General features: G+C 34.8%; 1 protein-coding gene across 1 annotated transcript; it reads right to left on the bottom strand.

The window, feature by feature from the left end:
* Positions 1-6,864: 6,864 nt before the first annotated feature.
* LOC122055240 (cullin-3B-like) lies at positions 6,865-18,116 on the bottom strand. The gene is made up of 2 exons (XM_042616611.1): positions 17,714-18,116; positions 6,865-9,092 (listed from the first exon to the last, which is right to left on the bottom strand). Exons 1-2 carry the CDS (start codon positions 17,872-17,874, stop codon positions 7,055-7,057), a joined length of 2,199 nt encoding a protein of 732 aa, XP_042472545.1. The 5' UTR covers positions 17,875-18,116; the 3' UTR covers positions 6,865-7,054.
* Between the last annotated feature and the right edge of the window lie 98 nt (positions 18,117-18,214).

Raw genomic sequence — 18,214 nt, 5'->3', positions numbered from 1 at the left:
TCAAACAAACAAATGAAGGAAATTATATTTATCAACAAAAATATACTAAGGAATTACTTAGAAAATTTGGAATGGAAAATACTAAAGAAATAAAAACACCTATGGCCGTAAACACAATCCTAGATGATGATCCTAATGGAAAATCAGTAGACTTAAAACATTATCGGAGCGCAATAGGTAGTCTACTTTACCTAACTGCAAGCCGACCTGACATTTTATTTGCAGTTAGTATGTGTGCTCGATACCAAACCTGTGCTAAAGAATCTCATTTGACTCAAGTCAAAAGAATCTTTAGATACCTCAAGGGAACCACAAATGTAGGAATTTGGTATCCTAGGACCAACAACTTTGAATTAATAGGATATTCTGACTCAGATTATGCCGGATGCAAATTAGACCGCAAAAGCACAAGTGGTGGATGCCAACTACTTGGTCCATCCCTTGTTAGCTGGTTTAGTAGAAAGCAACACTGTGTTGCACTGTCTACAACTGAGTCAGAATACATAGCTATAGGCGAGTGTGTTGCACAAATATTATGGATGATGCATACTCTAAAAGATTTCAACTTAAATATCACAAATGTAAAAGTATTAATTGATAATATAAGTTCGATTAACTTAACCAAGAATCCTGTACATCATTCAAGAACCAAACATATTGAAGTTAGGCATCACTTCATCAGGGATCATGTTACTAAAGGTGATATTGAACTCAAGTACATTGAGTCTAAATCAAATTTAGCTGACATTTTTACAAAATCACTCCCTGAGAGTGAATTTAGCAACTTACGACGACAATTAGGGATGTGCTCAATAGACTAGGAAATTTCAAAAATACTTTCAAAAATGGTTTTATCAAATTATAGGTTAAACTTGTTTGTTTTCAAAACTTTCCATTTTTAGATTTTTCAAAATTTTTTTTTTTTTTTTTTTTGGCCTTAGACTAGTCTTACATCCTTAGAAAGCATGTACCCATAGGTTTAGTTCTTGAGCATCTCACCAACATCTTAGGTTTACCTTGCTTGTGTTTGATAAACATAGAAAGGGGTGAGATGCATAGGCCAACTGTCTGGACTTAAGATGCTTATTTCAGTGCATCAGCATAAGTATGGACGTTAAATATAATTCAGATATTAATCAGATTAAAGTTCATCAGTCAAGTCAAACACTGACTGATCATAATTAACTTAATCTGACTAACCAAGTGAAAGCTACTATCTTCTGATAATTAGTTAGTACCTAATTGGTTAGACAGCTGGTAAGAGTTAAGTATCAGGTTCAGGGGGAGGAATTAATTAAAAATTTCCCTTTATATAAAATATTTTAAATTTTGTTTGAAAAATGTTTTCTTAAAAATTTCTTAAACCTACTTTTGAAAACTAACTCTTATAAAACTAAGTTGTTGTTAAGAATTGGGTTTTACTTTTTATTGAAAATTGATTTTGAAAATTAAATTTAACTTAGTTTTGAAAATTGTTGAAATTAGATTTTTCAAAACTTAAGTTTACAAACTAAGCTTCTCAAAATCATTTTCCTTAATTTTGAAAATCAAAGTTTAAAAATCAATCTTCAAAATCAACTTGCTTAAAATTGTGAAATTTTTTACAAAAATTTAAAAGTTTGAAAGGTTTTGAATCTAATACTTTTAAACTTTGAAAATTTGATTTTGAAAAACAAATTTTACAAAAGCATTCTAAAAATATGTTCTTACTTTTATCAAACTCCTTTGCAAACCAAAAAGTAAAGATTTAAATTTAATTTAACTTTACTTTGAAAATTGTCCTGTATCTAATTCTTAAAATTTGATTTTACTTTATTTTGACATGTTGATTTGAAGGTTAAATTTACAAACTAAGCTTCTCACACTCATTTTCCTTGATTTTGAAAATTGAATCTTTTACAAACTTAGTGTTGAAAAATAAATTGCATTTAGTCTTGAAAAATAGATTTTTTTTCAAACTTAGTTTTGAAATTTTGGTTTTGAAAACTTATGTTTAAAAAGCGTTTCAAAGTTGAAACTTGTTTTGAAAATTTATTCTTGAAATTTAGACCTTATACACTTATGTTTGAAAATTAAACTTAAAAGTTTTCAAATCTTTATACTCCCCCCAGTCAACTTGATCTTTTCTTGGATTTAAAAATTGTACTTTTGTCCTTGAATCCTGAACCAAACTCAGTTATTTTTCAAGATTAGGTGTTATTGTTTTCAGTAACTCTACACTATGATTGTTTCCCTTGTTTTTTTGATGAATGCCAAAGGGGGAGAAGGGTTAGGTGGTTAAGTTAGCTAAACCAATTTAACTTTAAAACCACACAAATGCATGTTGTTTCGTACATATGCTTTAACTAAGTTGTCATTCCATCAAAAGGGAGATTGTTGGTGCGGGTAGCACTAACGGTCTAACCAGTTTTGATGAATGACAAATAGGTTAAGTTAGTTGTGTTGTTGTCGACACTTTGATCGAGTGTGAGAGAAGTCCGACAGTCGACGGTGACGGATGTGCACGAAGTCCTAGGTCGACGGGGACCGGATAGTGGCGAGAAGTCCAAGCGGTCGACGGGCTGACCGGACGCTTAGCGAGAAGTCCAGCTAGGTCGACGGTGACCGGATAGTGGCGAGAAGTCCAAGCGGTCGACGGGCTGACCGGACGGCTGGAAGGTCGACGGGCCGACCGGACGTCGCGGTAAGTAAGGTAAGTCACCGGAAGGAGGATCGTGAGGACGCGTTCGGGAAGGGAACATTAGGCGTCGATCCGGCTTAGATCCATTTCGGATATCTAAGTCGAGATCGTGACTAGATTCCGGTCTCGGAAAGACGGAATCTAAGTCATACTCTTGATGCTAATTTTATTACTTAGCGTATCTGTAAAAATGTGCTAACAAACTGTCTTGCAGGGTTTATTTGCCTCGGACTAACACTGCTTTGCGGTAGGAGCAGTGAGGTCCCGGAATGGCTCGGGCGCGGAGTCCGGCGCTGGAAGGATCCAGCGCCCGAGGCAAATTTATCCCGGACGACGCGTTGACACTGGAGCATCTTTGGTTGGGAGTGTTACGTCACATTCCAGCGCCGGAAGGGATCCAGCGCCGGGCAAGCATATAAAAGAAGCCCAGCAGGAGCTTCAATATATCGGTCTTCGAGAACTCGAGTCCAATCACTCTGCTGCGCTCAACGACGTTCACAAAGCTCCGACGACTCACTCCGGCTCTCTTTTTAATTCATTGTTTGTCGGTTAGCTTTGTTTTCTTTCTTTTCATTAGCAATATTTGTACGTAAATTGTAATTATCCGAATTGCTAGTGAATTGCCCAACGAAAGTACTCAAGGAGTACGGGCCTTCGAGTAGGAGTCGTCACAGGCTCCGAACGAAGTAAAAATCAACAGTGTTCATCTCTTTACTTCTTTACTTTTCCGCTGCGTCTTAACTCGAGATTTTCGAATCGATATTCACCCCCCCCTCTATCGAATCTAACGGTCTTACAATATGTGTATCCTGTAAACCTGCACAACTAAAATACACATATCAAATAAAAGGGTGAACATAACTTAAACCCTTTGCCCAAACACCAAAATAAATGGTCATACGGACCATTGAGATTGCTCCAACAATTGTGACTTTGTATCAATTGATTAAAATTGTTCAAATTACTACTCTCAATATAGTATGCCAAAATAATATTTGAAGGCATGAATACAATTAAGAGAACTAGATGAACACAAGTTTTCAACCAAATCCGGGTGAAACCGGCTAATGGACCTAGAGAGATCGAAATGACGTGAAATCATATCTTATGTGTTCGTCTAATTCTCCTGATTATATTCATGTCCTCAAACATCAATTTGACAAAAATATATTGAGAGCAATGATTTTTTTTTAACATGAAATGAATCAAATCATTTTTTATTAAAAAATCATTGCTCTTAATATATTGTGTCAAATTAATGTTTAATGACATGAATATAATCAGGAGAACTAAATGAACATATAGAACTTAATTTGATTTCATTTTGAGCTCTCTAGAGAGTTCATAATGACATGAAATCAAATCCTATGTGTTCGTCTAGTTCTCATAATTATATATGTCCTCAAATATTAATTTGATTCACTATATTGAGCACAGTGATTTTTTTTAATACAAAATGAATTTTTTAATCTATTGCTACAACGTAGGATTAAGAACTTTATTGTGCTAATGAAGAATATCCAAAATTGATTGCTATACTGCAATCAATTAGAAACAGTAACAAGGATAAAAATGGTATTAGGTACATAATTTGATAATTTTAAAATTAGGATTTGTGATTTAAGTATTTTGAAAACTTACTTACTCGGTTAAGTAATTTATCGCTGTTTCAATAGATCTTGGATTAATTCTAGTTGGTATAAAATAGCTCATTGAAACTTCCCCATTCAAAGAATTACTATGTTAAGGTAAAATACCTCTCGTAACTTATTTATCTATTTTTTACTATGGAAGGTAAAATATTTCTCGTAATTTATTTATCTATATTTTATCGTATATTAAATTGTTTTAATGAGTAATATCACCTTTAGACTCTAATTCATAACTAATTAGTTTATTTTAATTTACTTTTAAAAAAATATTTATACTCAACATAAATTTCTTCTATTTTTTTTCTTAAAATATTAATGAGGGATGCAATTTGATTTTTGTAAACAAATAACATTAGTAACATATTTTAAATAGTAAATGTATGATATTTAGAATTCGTTATTTTTTAAGAAAAACATATTTATCATTAGAACTTCTCTTGTTGCGCTGGCCCGTTCACCGAATGAACCTAACGGGCTCATTAGTCCCGCCGGGAATTACTTTAATAAATTATAAATTAAAGAGAATCACCAAACGATAGTCTTACCATGATTTTTTAGATTGAAAGCAAATAAAAATGATATGTGTGATTGTAGGGATGAAAATAAGGTGGGATGAGGATAGATTTATCATGCATTAGTCGATTGATAAAAGTGTCAGTTGACTGATACCGAGATGAGTTGATATGATGATCAACTTTCTCCTCTTATTTATAGGAAGCTTTGGGGCATAAAGAATACTACTGATTATTGTTGAATCATTCCTTTATTATTGTCCAAAACTTCCAAGCCATACTCTTCTTCCTACTCTTAATCTCCATCTTATAAAAGAAGAAGAGTGTTTTGTGAGAGATTATATTCCACCGAAAAGGAGTAAACTCTAGCCTGGATGAAGGAGATGATGGTCCTTTTGCTGTCCACCATGATGTGCTTCAGCGTCTACACCATGAAGAAGGCGGCGGTGCGTCAAGCTCGATGGTGGTCTCATTGAGAAAGAGGAGCCGCAGACGTGTCAAGATCTCTTGAAATCGTCACCTCCAACACCTCCACCACCACGGCCACCTCTACCTCCCTCTTGCTTGAAGCCGGAAGCAGTAGGTGGGCCGAGTAGGTGATGGTTTCCGCATGGTGAGTGTCACAAGGAACACGTTCTCTTTGCTCTCATCTGCATCCTTATCTTTGATTCTTTCTAATCAGAAAATCCCCTGTTTTCGTCCTCATCTCGCCTTTAAATGTTCATTGTACTTAGTATGTTTTTTTTAAACACATTTCAGAAAGGTATTAATACACAAATCCAATGACATATAAATACTAATATTAATTAATCTAATGACATATAAACTATATATATATTATCAAAGATACCAAATTTCATTATTATCTAAGCAGGCTAAGGATGGAGATAGCATTTCCATACTTATCCCGTTCAATTATTGAAATTTAAAAAATCTCCGAATCTGAATCCATATCCGAAAAGACTCCCTAAATCCGCTTCTATTTTCCCCTCGTGATCCCGAATATATGAAAAAAAAATTATCTTCCCTATGTGATTTCCACCCTTTATTTATAAGTATAAAATAATCTAAAAATTCTAAAAGGCTAAAAGGAAATCAATTCACAAGATCACATATCTAATAAGAACTTAAATCATCATTACAATCTAAATAAATATAAAAATTAAATCTAATTATCCCTACTTATATAGAAATGAAATTTAAATGACTAATTAAGTTCATCTAAAACTTAAATTAGATTGACTAAATTACTACTTGCTCTTTTAAAATACACTCAATTGTAATTTTAATTTTAACATCTTTAATTAGTCCATTGAGTATACACTTCAATTTTTAATCTTAACCTTTATAATTATACTTAGAACTCCATTGATGTGTGATATATCATCCAAAGGATTTAAAGTGAGAAACTTCTTTCTATCTATGGCCTTTCTATCCTTAACTTGTTGGGTCCAACTTATTCTCCATCTTTGACCCCACACCGTACCAAAGAAAAAAAAAATCCACATCAAACAAGTCTTCTGTTATACCCTTTTCATCTAGTTCGCGTTAAGAGTAAACTCTCTTTGTTCAATACGATGCAATTGAATCCGAGCACACTACCTACGTGTGCAGCCATGGCTAAACTCGATGTTCGTCATTTTGCATAATTGCAGTGTGAAAATTCAAACTTAATGTTGACACTCGACTCACAGCAAGTTAAGTCTAGGAGAATCCAACTCGCTTGATAAACAAATCAAAATCCATGACCTAAGCCTGATCCAATTTTAAACGGGTCATATATGGCACCTGTTACATCCCCAGTATGGCAATATAGACAGGTTGGACACTAGTTTTTACCATCAAATTTTTACAATAAATTCTAGACATACCTCTCTAAAATATGATTCCTTTGAATGGAGAAAGAAGAATTCCCACCACCATCTCCTGTGCATGAAGTTGAAGACCAACCGCCTTCTTCCACTCAGGAGTTGATGAAAGTGACCAAGTAATCAGCGGAACCAAATACAAATATGATTCATGAGGAAAAAGGAATCCAGCGAGGACCAGAAATCAGAAGATTTTGCAGTAGATCAGACAGATGAAGTTACATGAACCTATAGCAGAAAGTATCAACATGCGTTCATGAGGAAACAGGGGCAGGAATTTCAATACCAATAATATGGAACTACAAAAGCCAGATGTGAATAGCGGAGAAGCCCTTGTGGCATTCAAGCAAGATAGCGATATAGTTTCCTGTCTGCTTTATCCCTTTCTAAGAACTCTCGCTCAATTAGAGACTCAATCCTTTTCTTTATGACAACTGGGTTTGGCAGGAATCGAGATTGCAGTTGTGAGGTCACTTCAGTTACAATGGTGTTGTGATCTAACACCCTTCTGGATTTCATAATCCTCACGATCGCAGCTTCGATCTGAGGCTTTCGGTCTTCTTCGACTCTTTGGCGTGTCTCCTGCTTTTCAGGTTCGGACTCCTTTTGTGCTGCCACAGTACCTATCTTTACCTTGATGAACTTGCTTGTGAACTTATCGTTGAAGTAGAAAGCATCATCCTCAGCTATGTCTTTGCTCATTGGTTCCTTGCGGAGGACATTCTTACCTTTGACACAAGCGAGAGACTGAAGACACCGCTTCAGATCCGAAGCTGGGATTTCTGTAGCCTGCTCGATTTCTTTGTATGACAACCTATCCACAGAGTTGAACAACATGAGAATACACATTTGGTAGGTTGAAACATTCAGCTCATGCTTCTGAGCCTTGCCAAAGGTTGCTTTGATGTCAGCTGTGCCCATATTTGTTTGCCACGTCAATCTCCGCCCAGTATGAGTTCCAAGATAATATGTCCGGAACTTCTCACATATGCCGATAATCTCAGTTGGAAGATTGCAAGGTGCACTAGGCTGTGTTGGCCATGAACCAGTTGTGAGAACTTGCACTGCTAGAGTTGGGCCATCTCCAATCTCAGCATGTTGACTTGCATAGAATCCTTGCAAAGTATCGACGGATGTCTTCATGTCCGTAAACATGCCTTCCAATTTAGAAGTGAACTGATATCCGCATTCTGTCTTGAGCTTGACAATCATACTTCTTTCTGCATCATCAGAAACAGTTTTTCCAGAGAGAAGCCTCTTGGCTAAGTGTTGCTTGTAATACTTCTCAAATACATCCTTCTCCTGCAAATAACGGAACAACATCATCACTTTGTCCAACACAACCTCCACATCCTCTTCGCTTACGCCTTTCAACCCTTTACGAAGCTTATCATCAACATAGAGGGAGATGAACTCAGGCGACCGATTGTTCAGATTAATGAAGTATTCAAAGGAAGAGTTCAAAGCATTTTGGAATGTTTTGTCGTTGTTAAATGATTTGCTGATGATCAAATCATATTTGTCCTTCTCATCCAAAAGATGTTGCACAAAGTCCACTGGATCCTTCAATTTCTCAGGGTCACTAACTAACTGCCTTCCAGTTTCTCTCAGGTGTAAGGTCATTACATCTCTAATCATTAAAAGCCCATCAGTGACACGACGAAATAAATTGTACATCCTTGCCAAATCTTCATACTTGTCGTCTACAAGCATATTCACAAGACCAGAATTCTCCATGTGAACCAGTCTCTGCATGTGGTTGGCAATCATCTCCCCCTCTACTACACTAGTTATTTTAACTTCACTTCCACTGTCTAGGTAGTGGGAGACCCTTTCGGTTTCTTCACTTAGGCGTTTCTCTGCTTTCCTAAGGTACTCACCACAATCACAGCACTCAATGAGTTGCTGGGACTCACCACTGTAGAAACTAGCTGAGACTTCTAAAAATGGTTTCTCAAAATCTTCTTGGTACACGGGTCCAAGGTCCATCAACATTTTTGTTATATTCCTCATAAGTCCCCGATTAATTACCTCGCCTTTTCTCTCCCTATGTATAAGGTCAAGGAGTGTATCCAGTAACCTAGACTGGATTTTGCTGGAATGAATGATGTTATCCCTCCAGAGATTCAACCCAAGATCATGAACAGGTGTCCTGCCACTAGAGGGTACAAATGTCCTATCCATATACATCATTATGTCACGGATCATCTGCAGCGCCTTGTTGTGCTCTCCCCATTTTCTGTCAAGCTCCTCGAGAAATAAACTTCCCTGAGCATCTTCTATTGATTTTGCAATTTCCTTTAGGTGCCCTGTCATGGTTGTCACAAGTCCGGAGTAAAGTTTTTCGCCATACTTGTGGAGCACCATATTGTAAGCATTCCTGAATCAGAATAGAAGCCAAAGTTCCAAAAACTTGAACAAGAATATTTATCATAGCAACTTGGCAGTGAAATGATATAACAACAGTGCAATTATCTTAAACATGCATGCATTGATGAAAACAAGGAATAAAGAAAAATAAAGAAACCAATTATGAGAAAGAAGTAGCATCCTTTTGCTTGAACATGGTTAACGCTTGATGATCAAGAAATGAAACAAAAGATTTCTCCACTCTAATTCTCTTGAAGGGATCTTATAACATGTTCTAACCAAACGACCAAAGAAATAGCAATACTACCAAAACCAATTATCTATTTATCAGTATTTGGCATGCATATAGTGCCTTTTTGGCCAACTAAAATCAATATATTCATGATGGATAATTATTTAAATTGGTTTAGCAGATAAAGGATGGGCATAAACCAAACCCAAAAAGGCGAGAAACACCGTGAGAGTAGGTTTCATAGCCATGTTTCCATGTCAATTTGACATGTACTTATTGAGAAAAATGCAAAGTGCAAAAGAACGTCAAGATGGTAAAATGGATATTGTTCTAGCAGGTAACCTCAGCATGTTCTGTATTAATGGTCTACGATCCAATAAATGCGTTATGTAGTTGTTATTTAAGTTAGATTGACAATCGAAGGTGAGTTTTGGTTCCAAATTTCCATGTGAATCTGTATGTAATATTGAGAAAAAACGAACAATGCAAAAAGAAACATGTCACAATGATCCAACAGAAATTGTTCTAGTAGCTATTCTCAACATTTTCCATGTCAATGTGACATATACTTGATTAAAATAAAATGAAGAAAAGGACAAAATGAAAATGTAAAGATGGTGTGGAGGAAGTTATACTTGCCAATCACAACATTTTCAATATTGAAAACATGTGTGAAGAACTTGTACAAGTTAAGATATAAGAATGTAACATTTTCACACAAGTAAAACGTCAGGAGAAAGAAGAAATATTAATAAAGATGATGATAATTATTTTTTAAAAAGCATTTATAATCTCAAGAGAGAAAAATAATGGGGACTAACTGCAGTATATTTTGATGAAAAGAAGGATCAGCATTTTGGCCCAGGATATTAAAGTCAAAACTAGAGGATGACTTGAAGAGTTATAAGAAAAATAATTTGAATTGAAGCAAGCTAAATCATGTATCAAAATAAAGAAGTTAATGTCCTTTAGTTGGCGATACTTTAATTTTAATCAAATATTATTCTGCCCAACATATGAGGCAATGAATACCCACATATACATATATAAATCTCAATACTACGAAATCATAGTTTCAAATTTCATAGCTATTGATCTGAGTGTTGACCAACACATGGAAACTAGGCCAGGAGGCAACTATAATTCCTGACCGATGAGCATTATTCACAAAGGTAAAAGATGACTCAAGCTAAGTTTTAGCCTATAAAGCCCTCTCACTTGCCCCATATTTCATCTCCATAATTCTCACCCTCTAAAACACTCAATAAATTCTCTCTTAAATTCTCACAAATCTATCTCAACCTTGGTTGGGTACTGCTTAAAACACAAGTTACCAATCTCATATGACAATGAATGACTCAATTGGATACACTGTAATTGGTCGGGTAACCACTGCAATATTTGTTTTACACTGGTGGTACTACATAAGTGAATCAACAACTTACAATGGCTATCCTAATATGAACATGCTCCAGAAGGCGCCTGAATAAGTACATCTATTTTGCAAAAAATTTCTAGAGAATTAATAAGTTCACAAACAATGAGAAGTTGAGCAGTTTGAGGAATTCAACCAGTAGATAGATACCTGAAGAACATGTCTAGGGCTACAAAAGGGTAATGAAGAAGACGCCTAGCAAGTCAACTTGGAAACTTTTAGAAACAAAATCACTCTGATTCCATATTTCAAGAATCAAAAAGCTTGCTTTACACACAGAAATGAGAAATATAAAGGACAAACATGACAGGAAAAAAAATCAGAGAAGACAGTCATACTTCGATGTGGTTTGATAAAATTGTCAAGTCCATGGACACACAGAGATATCTTATTAGATTGTTATAAAAAAAATACCCACCTCTTAGAGAAAAAGTACTCTAGACTCCTAAGGTATACAGAGACAGAGTCATGTACATACATTGGCTAACCTCTGTAAATGAGCCCCTTGTACATAAAACTAAATCAGGGTCACGAGTAAGGTCGAATCGGAAACATAAGTGAGGTTTGGATGGGAGTCATGTTCATTGGAATTGCTTTGAATCAGGGGCATTACCCTACAACCACAATAAAGAAGTGTCATGTTTAGAGCCTTCATCAAACTCACTGGAGAGCTACCCCTGTATGAGTCAATGCATCAAACGATGTAGTGCCTTAATTGAGTTCCACTGCAGCATAAGCTACAGCAAATGGCTCAAGAGTGGATACTACCATCCACAAGTATGAGGACTATTGATTTTGGCAGCTCAAGTTTGACAACAGTAACAATGGTTGTAGCAGTACTGGGGCATGAAATGAGGTAATAGTCATCATTGCATCAAACTTAATGAGACATCTCTTGATTGAACTAAATATTCACAAATTGTATTAATTTTTGTGTCAAAAACTTATATTGGTAAGTAGTAATTTAATAAGTAGAAGGTATGCATAGTTCATAAAGGCATAAATACTATAAATAGTTCAATATTATGATAGCTGCAATATTACAAGCAATTATTTTCATTTTGGCTGAAAATAATAGTTATGCACTTTGAATGTTTAACATTGCAAAATTGAAGTTCTTAGTATTCTCTCTGAATATGAGTTCAAACTTCTCACTGCCATATTGATGCAGAGAAGGAAACAAATTGGAGATCATCTGAATTGTAAGTTTTTAATTCCAATTTGAGTTGTTAGGTAAGATTTTTATTTCAGTTTATCATCCTTTAATTCGAGCAATCAAATAATTTAGATAAATGCAATTTCTGATTTACTTATTTGCTTCCTAGTTTCTGTTAGGATTGAGTCTACAGAACTTAATAGTCTCCATGTAATTCTTAGCTTTTCAATATTTTCTACTTTCAATTCCCTTACTGAAGTTTAGTTCCATTCTTGTGTTATGACACTTATACAAGGGAATATCAGAATGCTTGAGCCCCTACCTTTGATGCTTCATCAATGCTTATGTGTTGCACCTTATGTAACACATTAGACATTACAACAATATCAATCAAGCCTTATTCTACTAGGTGGGGTCGGTTATATGGATTCTTCTATGTCATTAGGCTCTATCCCCTACTATATCATTATTTATATTTAAATAAATTTTATCTTGTTTTATTACTTTGCTAACTAAATTTTTTAGGTCTTCATTTTCCTTATTTGATATGGACATTTTTTATAGTTTCACATTTAACTGGAGCATTAATTGATCGTCTAAATACATGTTTGTACCATCTTAAATGTGTCTCCCGAAATTTTTCCTCAATAGGTGCAGCCATGACTCTTTCTAATATTAAAAGTCGTTTGATATGGGTATTAGACAAATAGGAAAATATAAAAAAACTTATCGGACATGAGACTCCATGAAACCTATCTTAATAAAGAATAATTTAGTTATAATATGCCTAGTTCTTAATAAATAGGATTAATTTTCTCAAATTTACCACAACTTTTCATTTTTTCATATTTGGTACAACTTTACAAACAGTGTTAAAATTTAACATCCGTTGAGTTTCGATCCAAATATCATTAAAAAACTGGCACAACACTCATATGCCATCATGCCAACTCAACAAAGTGCATTTCAAATTATAGATGCCCTCTACTACATTAACCACTGAAACAATGAGTGTAATCCATAGACATTCGAAAATGCACTTTGCTGAGTTGGCATAGTGACGCATGGGTGTCATGTATGTTTTAACAACATATGAACGGAAACTTATGAATGCTAAACTTAGCATGATTTGCAAACATTATGCTATATATGAAAAAAATATAGAGGTTGTCCTAGATTTGAGAAAATATTTAAAGTTTGTGTTAGATAAATATAGAACTTGGCTTGAGTCCTATTACATAGTGGAATCTGTATCTCTTAATTTTGAGATCATAGGATTGAGCCTCTTACCTTCCTATTGGCAAACTTAAGTCTCTCTCCATTTACATATAAAAGTTTAGTATACATACAAAAATGTAGTATTGATTCTTAAACAAAAAAGTCAATCAAGAATGCTACAGCCACCTCAAATGGTGGAGATGAAAGACAATGCAACTTTTGTGATACAAAGCCCTAGGGACCATTCAAGATAAATTGTTCATGAGTTGGCCCACTGGTGAGGGCACTTTGGTTGCTTGATGCTGATAGAATATAAAGTTTTTGGAATGCATAGAGGGACTGAAATGCCACAATATAATGCAATTAATTTGAATAGAATTTTGACCAACTTTGAAGGAGAGCTTTGGTGTAGCAGTAAAATTATTGTGGTGTGACCTTGTGGTCAAGGATTCCAGTCACAAAAACAACCTCTTGCAACGCAAGATAAGATTGCGTACAATAGACCCAATGTGGTCTGACCTTCCTTCGGGACTCCACATTGGTGGGAGCTTCGTGCACTGGATTGCATTTTTTTTTAGAATTTTGACCAACTTTGTAGATCTGAATTTTTAGTAGAGATGCACAATTTCTATGAATTTCCAACATATTCTTATTCAAGCATACTTGCTCCAAGCTATCGTGAGAAAAATAAATGAATACAACACCTCTATCTCAAGTAGAGGATGATCTCTCCTATAATACCTGATAGGTATAATCCTTTTCTTTAATAACTGACAGTGCATGGTATAGCTTGGAAGTGTCGTACAACGTGTACAACTCCATATGGATAGAGTATTTACTTAGCAAATTGAATTGAAATCTTTTAAAGTTAAATAGATACTCTAGGATGTTGGTAGTAATAAACATAAAATTAGCTCAAAGAAGGCTGTTGTTGCAAAATGTTAAGACTGTTAGTGCAAATTGTCAAAAGATGCAAAAGCAAGACATTTGTTTAGAGAAACTACACTGCAACCTAAAATGGCTATGACGGTGACTCTAAACTTTTTGATTAGGTAAAACTCAAGTTAACCGAAAATATCTTGTATAAGATCTTCACAAGAAGCAAATCAATAATCCTTGCTATGAGATGCTTGAAACCTCTTCATTAACAGATACAAGTTCATGGATAGATACCAATATGAAGTTTGTTCCAAGCCCAAGGGTCATATCAAACTAAACTATTCATGACTCAGCCTTCTGGTGGGGGCACTTTGTTCCTTTGGTATCACTATAAGCTAAAAATGAATCTTCATAAGACACAAAGAGGATGAAATGCCACAATGCTTGAATAGAAATTTGACAAAGTTCGATCTAGATTTTCAATAGAGAAGCACAATTTCTACCGATTTCAAACATATTTCCCAATCAAAACAAACTTTGTCCAGGTCATTCAGGGAAAGAGGAACAAGTATAAAGCTTCTATTTCAACTCAGAAGTATCATACCACAAGTATAGAATCTTGATGTGAATAAAATATTAATTAACAACTGATGTTGTATTTTTCAGTTAAATAGATCCTCTAGAACATTGCTTTTAAAAACACTAAATTAGCTTAAAGAAGGCCAGATAGTTGAATTGTGTTAGACTGTCAGTGCAAATTGTCAAATGATGCATAAGGAATCACATTTTTTTCGAGAAACTTTGTGGCAACCTAAAGTGGTTATGAGTGTTGACCATAAACTTTATGATCACTTTCTGTTAAATAAGCCTCAGATAAAGTTAATAAATCATGGAAGATCTTGAGAACAAGCAAACCAATAAAATGAATGAGTGATAAACCTCACTGATCCACTGATATAGGCTGACAGAAATCCTTTCACGAACAGATAGAAGTTCATCACTTGATAACAATATGGAATGTGTTCAAAATAATAAAACTTTGAGTAGCACCATAGCCATTTTTGATGCACAGATTATGCGGATGAAAAAAGATCTTGATAAAACTTATCTCGTGTTGATGTTCCAAGAAAATGTTGACTATAACATCAAGAATAATGAGAATGCTCCTACAGTCATTTGCTTGGTGTATAAGCATCATTCTTATAGAATTATGTTTGTCAAACACATGCGTTTGTTCAGCATCTTCTCATTGAGCTACACAAATTATCAACTAAACTTTGTTTATGATTTGTAAAATTTAATGAAACCATAGCAATTTTTTGGACGTATGTATAAACACAGGATTAGTAGTGCTCTAGATGATGAAATGATTTTGCATGAAAATCCATTTCTGTTGTTTCATGCATTTACCCCTCAGTTTTTATGCAAGTAATTTAGCAATCTGATGTGACCGAACAAGCTTATGATATATCTCATAATAGCAGTAAACAGAAGATAAATCACTGTTAAGTTAGAAAAGACTTAATAAAGACAAAAGTAATCAATAACAACACCAACCAAACCTTTATCCCTCAAACTTTTCCCCCAATAGGCGTAACTCCAATTTTCTCTCTAATGTTCTCATTCTTATCTGTCCATCTTCGTATCTCCGCACATTCACCTTAACATCCTCATCTCTGCAACTCTCACATTCTTCTTGTATGCTCACTTATAGTCTAATATTCAACTCCATATAGCATAACAAGTCTAACCATTATTTCATAAAACTTTCCTTTAATCTTTAAGGTACCTTACAATAGAATACCTAACGTCCTCCTCTATTCAACCATTTGCTTGTTGAATCCTATGTATAACATCTTTATCAAACCTTCCATCTTTTTGCAAAAATAATCTTAAATATTTAAAATTTATAACTTGTAATCTTCTATCTTAATAATTTATCTTACTACAACAACACCAAAGCTTTATCCTACTAGGCGGGGTCGGCCATATGGATCCTTCTACGCCATTGGACTCTATCCCCTACTATATCATCATCTTTACTTAAATAAATTTTATCTTATTTTATTGTTTCTAACAAATCTCTTTTGGTCTACCTCTTTCTTGTTTGATGTGCGTATTTGTCATAATTTCACATCTCCTAAATGGAACATTTATTGGTCATTACATGTCTTACTACAAACTAAACTTAAAATTCCATATATTCTGTCTTTACTCTATTGAGCCTAAAACCTTTAACTTCTATTGCTCAACATTTTTTCAAGTTGAATAACTTCGTAAGCTATGTTTCTCTAGGCACTTTCATACCTCTATTGGAATATTACCTGATCCAACCATTTATTTATTTTTCATCTCATTTAATGCATGTTCTGCTTCTAAAATTCGAATTCTCTGATAAAAATTTAAAAATTTATATTTACCTGAGCTACTTAAATTTCCTAAGCTAAGTTGGCTGCCTCAACATTTATTAAAAAAATGATGAAATACCACTTGTATCAAATTTTTATTTCCTTATCTTTTAGTAGTACATCTTTAATGTATCTTATTTGAATAATGTCTTGTTTTCCTCTGTTCACACTTTAGCTATTTATAGTTGTTCCTTTTTCCTTCTTTTGTATTAAGTTGTCAGTACAAGCATTCAAAAACTTCATTCTTGGCTTCACTCATTGCTTTCTTGACCTCTTTCTTAGTTAATGCATATTTTTAAAAGTTTCTTTGTCCTTACAAGTGTATAAGTTGTTCTTTTTTCCTCATTTTCTCTTGTACTTCCTCATTCTGCCATCAAATTTTTTTATTTGGTGGTACCCATCTTCTTTACTCACCAAGTACACTCTTGCCCACCGTTGTCAAATTTGAAGCCATCTTATCCCATGTCGTATATGAGTGACCATGTATTTCTCTTGATACTTGTGATTCTACCCTCTCCTTAAAGATACTTTATTTTCCATCCTTTAACTTCCATCACTTGATTCTAGGAGTCATGCATATTATTCTTCTACACATACTATACTTGAAAAACTCAGTCGGGCTTAGCTCTGATCTACATAGTGTTACAAAATAAATCACATACTGAAATCATCTAGCAGTGGTAATGGCTAACATGCAAGTGCATGCAATATGAGACAGACAAAGAGAACATAGAATTCAATGTCTGAGATGGAGAGTTTCAGATATTTGTTGCAGCAAGTAGCTTGAATTGGATATTGCAGACAACAATTTCACTCACTTTTAGAAAAATTCTTCATTTGAAGTTTACTGGTATGCCAAACAGATAGCTTAGTAGATTACAGGCCAACCGATTAATACAATATCACTGCTAGATGGTTAAAGCAATATTAACCTGGAAACATGAATTCAATCATGGGAAGGGCGATTGCATATTAATACTCTTAAATAGCAAGCAATGAAACACGCAATATAATCATCAGAATACGTTGCGAACTCGGTGTACACTTACATGACAACAGACTAGAAGCAGTAGCTGTGAGAAACATCTAGTGTGCCAATGGTAAAAGAATATCTGAAATCTGACAGCGTTATATTTCTGAGAGTCTCGTTTCTCGAAACTAAAATCTTTATGCAAATATGTAGGCGGGGTTTCAATTAAAAAACAAGCACATTTTAGCGGAAAAAAAAATACTATATAACAGTTAACAAAATAAACAAGATCCGATTACGGAGATTAATGAAAAAGTAAGAAAATCGCCGAACCTGTACAGCTCCTCAAAGCTTAGCCCGCTTGCGTTGTGATTGTAAATCTCATGGATGGCATGCTCTAACACCTTCCATGTCCGTTCGGCATACTTGGGGTCGATCTCCACCCGGTGCTTGAACGCCTCGATCTTAAAAGTGCGCCTCTTCTGTGCGCTCATCTTCTCCGCGGTGGGTTGCCGTCCCCTTTTCCTCGAATTTATAGATGGAGACCGCCCCCAGTGGCTCTGGATCAAACCTATGCCTCGACAGGGGTCAATCGTTTGCCTTCCCCCAAGAAGAAACGCGCGCTGCCGGGATCGAAGGCTAGGGTTTGAAGGACAGGAAGGGAAGGCGACGAGAGGAAGAAGAGAGATAAAGGGAAGGTGAAGAAGAAACAAGGTGAAGAATAAAGTACATTTCTGTGTGTTTAGCCATTTTTATATAAACGTAATTTAACTTTATTTAAAGTATTATTGGTCTGGTTCACGATAATGGTAATACTGTTGAAATAAATTTGAA

Source organism: Zingiber officinale, chromosome 1B (assembly GCF_018446385.1).
Source record: "Zingiber officinale cultivar Zhangliang chromosome 1B, Zo_v1.1, whole genome shotgun sequence".
Taxonomy (NCBI): domain Eukaryota; kingdom Viridiplantae; phylum Streptophyta; class Magnoliopsida; order Zingiberales; family Zingiberaceae; genus Zingiber; species Zingiber officinale.
The sequence above is the reverse complement of the archived record's forward strand: the minus strand, read 5'-3'. Positions and strand labels throughout refer to the sequence as shown.

Excerpts from the sequence above, each read along its gene's own strand:
- LOC122055240 (XM_042616611.1), bottom strand. The coding sequence starts at position 17,874 with ATGAGCGCACAGAAGAGGCGCACTTTTAAGATCGAGGCGTTCAAGCAC. Across the intron at positions 9,093-17,713 it reads AGCTTTGAGGAGCTGTACAG|GAATGCTTACAATATGGTGC; the intron begins GTTCGGCGATTT and ends ATTCTGATTCAG.